Source organism: Spinacia oleracea, chromosome 5 (genome assembly GCF_020520425.1).
Source record: "Spinacia oleracea cultivar Varoflay chromosome 5, BTI_SOV_V1, whole genome shotgun sequence".
Lineage (NCBI taxonomy): Eukaryota > Viridiplantae > Streptophyta > Magnoliopsida > Caryophyllales > Amaranthaceae > Spinacia > Spinacia oleracea.
Window position 1 is genome coordinate 101,849,834 of NC_079491.1, and position 1,932 is coordinate 101,851,765.

The window sequence follows — 1,932 nt, forward strand, 5'->3', positions numbered from 1 at the left end:
GGCAATGTATGCATGTAATTATGTTCCCTTCATGATTTAAGGAATGGTTGATTCATTCATTTGATTTTTTGTGTTTCAGTTACACTTAGAATAAAACATGAATGTGATTATGATGAACAAAAACTAAACTATGATTAAGAACAATAAATTCATACATTCATTCATTCTTCCAAAAGATATGTTGCTTCCAAAATGTTTTGCTTACATGTGATGCTTTCATTCAAACTTACAAAAGTGACCTAATATTTGTTTTTGTAACTTTCAAAACATATCCCCAAAACACAAAAAGTAATCTATTTGTTTTCTCTTTGCTTCACTGATTTGCTTTTCATTCTTCAACAAGTTGTGTACACTCATTCACAGCCCACCTTGGTGCCTTCACTTGTTTTGGCAGATTGCCCTCATCTTCTAAAATCTTTTTCTTGTTGTGTAGGAGTTGGTAGTTGTTGTCCCCCTTGTGTTTCAGAATTTCATTTCCAACATATTGAAGTGACATCCACACATTAGATAGAGTCTTTGCATGCAGTTCATTAAATGAGTCAATCAATGCACCACTTAAATCTTCCACCATTTTGGGTATCTTTTTGTGCATAAGTGATTGTATTGACCTAAAAAACCCCCAAGTCCAAGATGTTGCAATCTGGACTGTTTGTTGGTTTTTGAGTCAATATCAATGTAAAACCCATCTTGCTTGTAGTGTTGTTTCCATTCTTGATTATATTGCAAAATGTGTGCCTTTGCATTGTCTTGAATGATGTATATCACCTTTTCCCCCTCATGTGGTGGCCAGTTCTCTTTAATTGATGGGATTAAGTAGTTGATTAACATGGCCCTAGTTGCAATCTGATTAACTAATTTGATTGGTTTTGTCTCAATTGTCCCCTTCACTCTGTTTTTGGATGTTCTCTTTGCTGCCACTGCATCTGTGAATGGAAATATACCTAGATTTCCATCTAACTCACACTGCTCATCTTCTCCCCACCTTGGCCTTGCTACTGCTGCCATGAACATGAACTTTGGAATCTTTGTTCTTGATTTTGCCTTTCTGTGTGAAAATGGTTCATTGTTTGCTAAATAGACTCTTTGACTTTTTTGCGTTAGATAGAACCATTTCTCATCGATGTTAATGAAATCATACATGTTGTAATAATGTGGGATCATTGGTATTGAGTAGTCCATTATGAGACCAAGTACCCACTTCATCCTTGCCATCTTGCATTCTTCTAAAATGCCTGGATGCAAGGGACTTGAATGTGCTTTGATCTGTTTTCTTTTCACCATTCTCCAAAGTGTTGTTGGCCCAAAATTCAGCATCTTTGCAAGATCTCTAATGCTTGTTCTGTCCCCCATGCCTTTTGATGCTATAGATTCATGTGTTACTTGAATTCTCTTCCTACCACAGTTGTAATATTTGCTCTCACAAAGATATGAATCCATGGCTGCCAAAAGCCTTAGCTTTCTGCCATATCCCTCTAATTGTCTTCCTTGTGTAATCAAACTTTCTAACAACCACCTCAATTGTCCCATGAATGAGGTCATCCGAGTGCCTAAGTTTTCTTAAGAGCAGGAACAACAAGATTTCCAGCCTTAATTCATTGTTAATACTAGGGGTTTTAGGTTTATGATGATGCTGTTGCGTTTCTGTTTGATGTAATGGAGATGGTGGGGACTCTTGGTGTGCTAGCATGTTCAAATCAAACAAAAATGGAACCAATTGGTTATCTAATATACCTGATGTTTGCTGTGGTCCCACTGCACATTCATGTGGAACTTCTTGTGGCACTTCATTAAGGTCTGGCACTTGTTGGTACTGCTCAAAGTCCCCATATTCATGAGCATTTACTTCACTTTCAGCATTTTGTGCCACACCACCAGTTGTCTCATCATCATCAGATTCTGAATCAGAGTTCGTGCCGTCTCCATCATCATCGG

The 1,932-nt window shown here is 37.5% G+C and overlaps 1 protein-coding gene across 1 annotated transcript; it reads right to left on the reverse strand.

The window, feature by feature from the left end:
* Positions 1-328: 328 nt before the first annotated feature.
* Positions 329-1,350, reverse strand: LOC130461745 (uncharacterized). Its single transcript, XM_056829933.1, has 2 exons — positions 683-1,350; positions 329-608 (listed from the first exon to the last, which is right to left on the reverse strand). Exons 1-2 carry the CDS (start codon positions 1,348-1,350, stop codon positions 329-331), a joined length of 948 nt encoding a protein of 315 aa, XP_056685911.1.
* Positions 1,351-1,932: the final 582 nt, after the last annotated feature.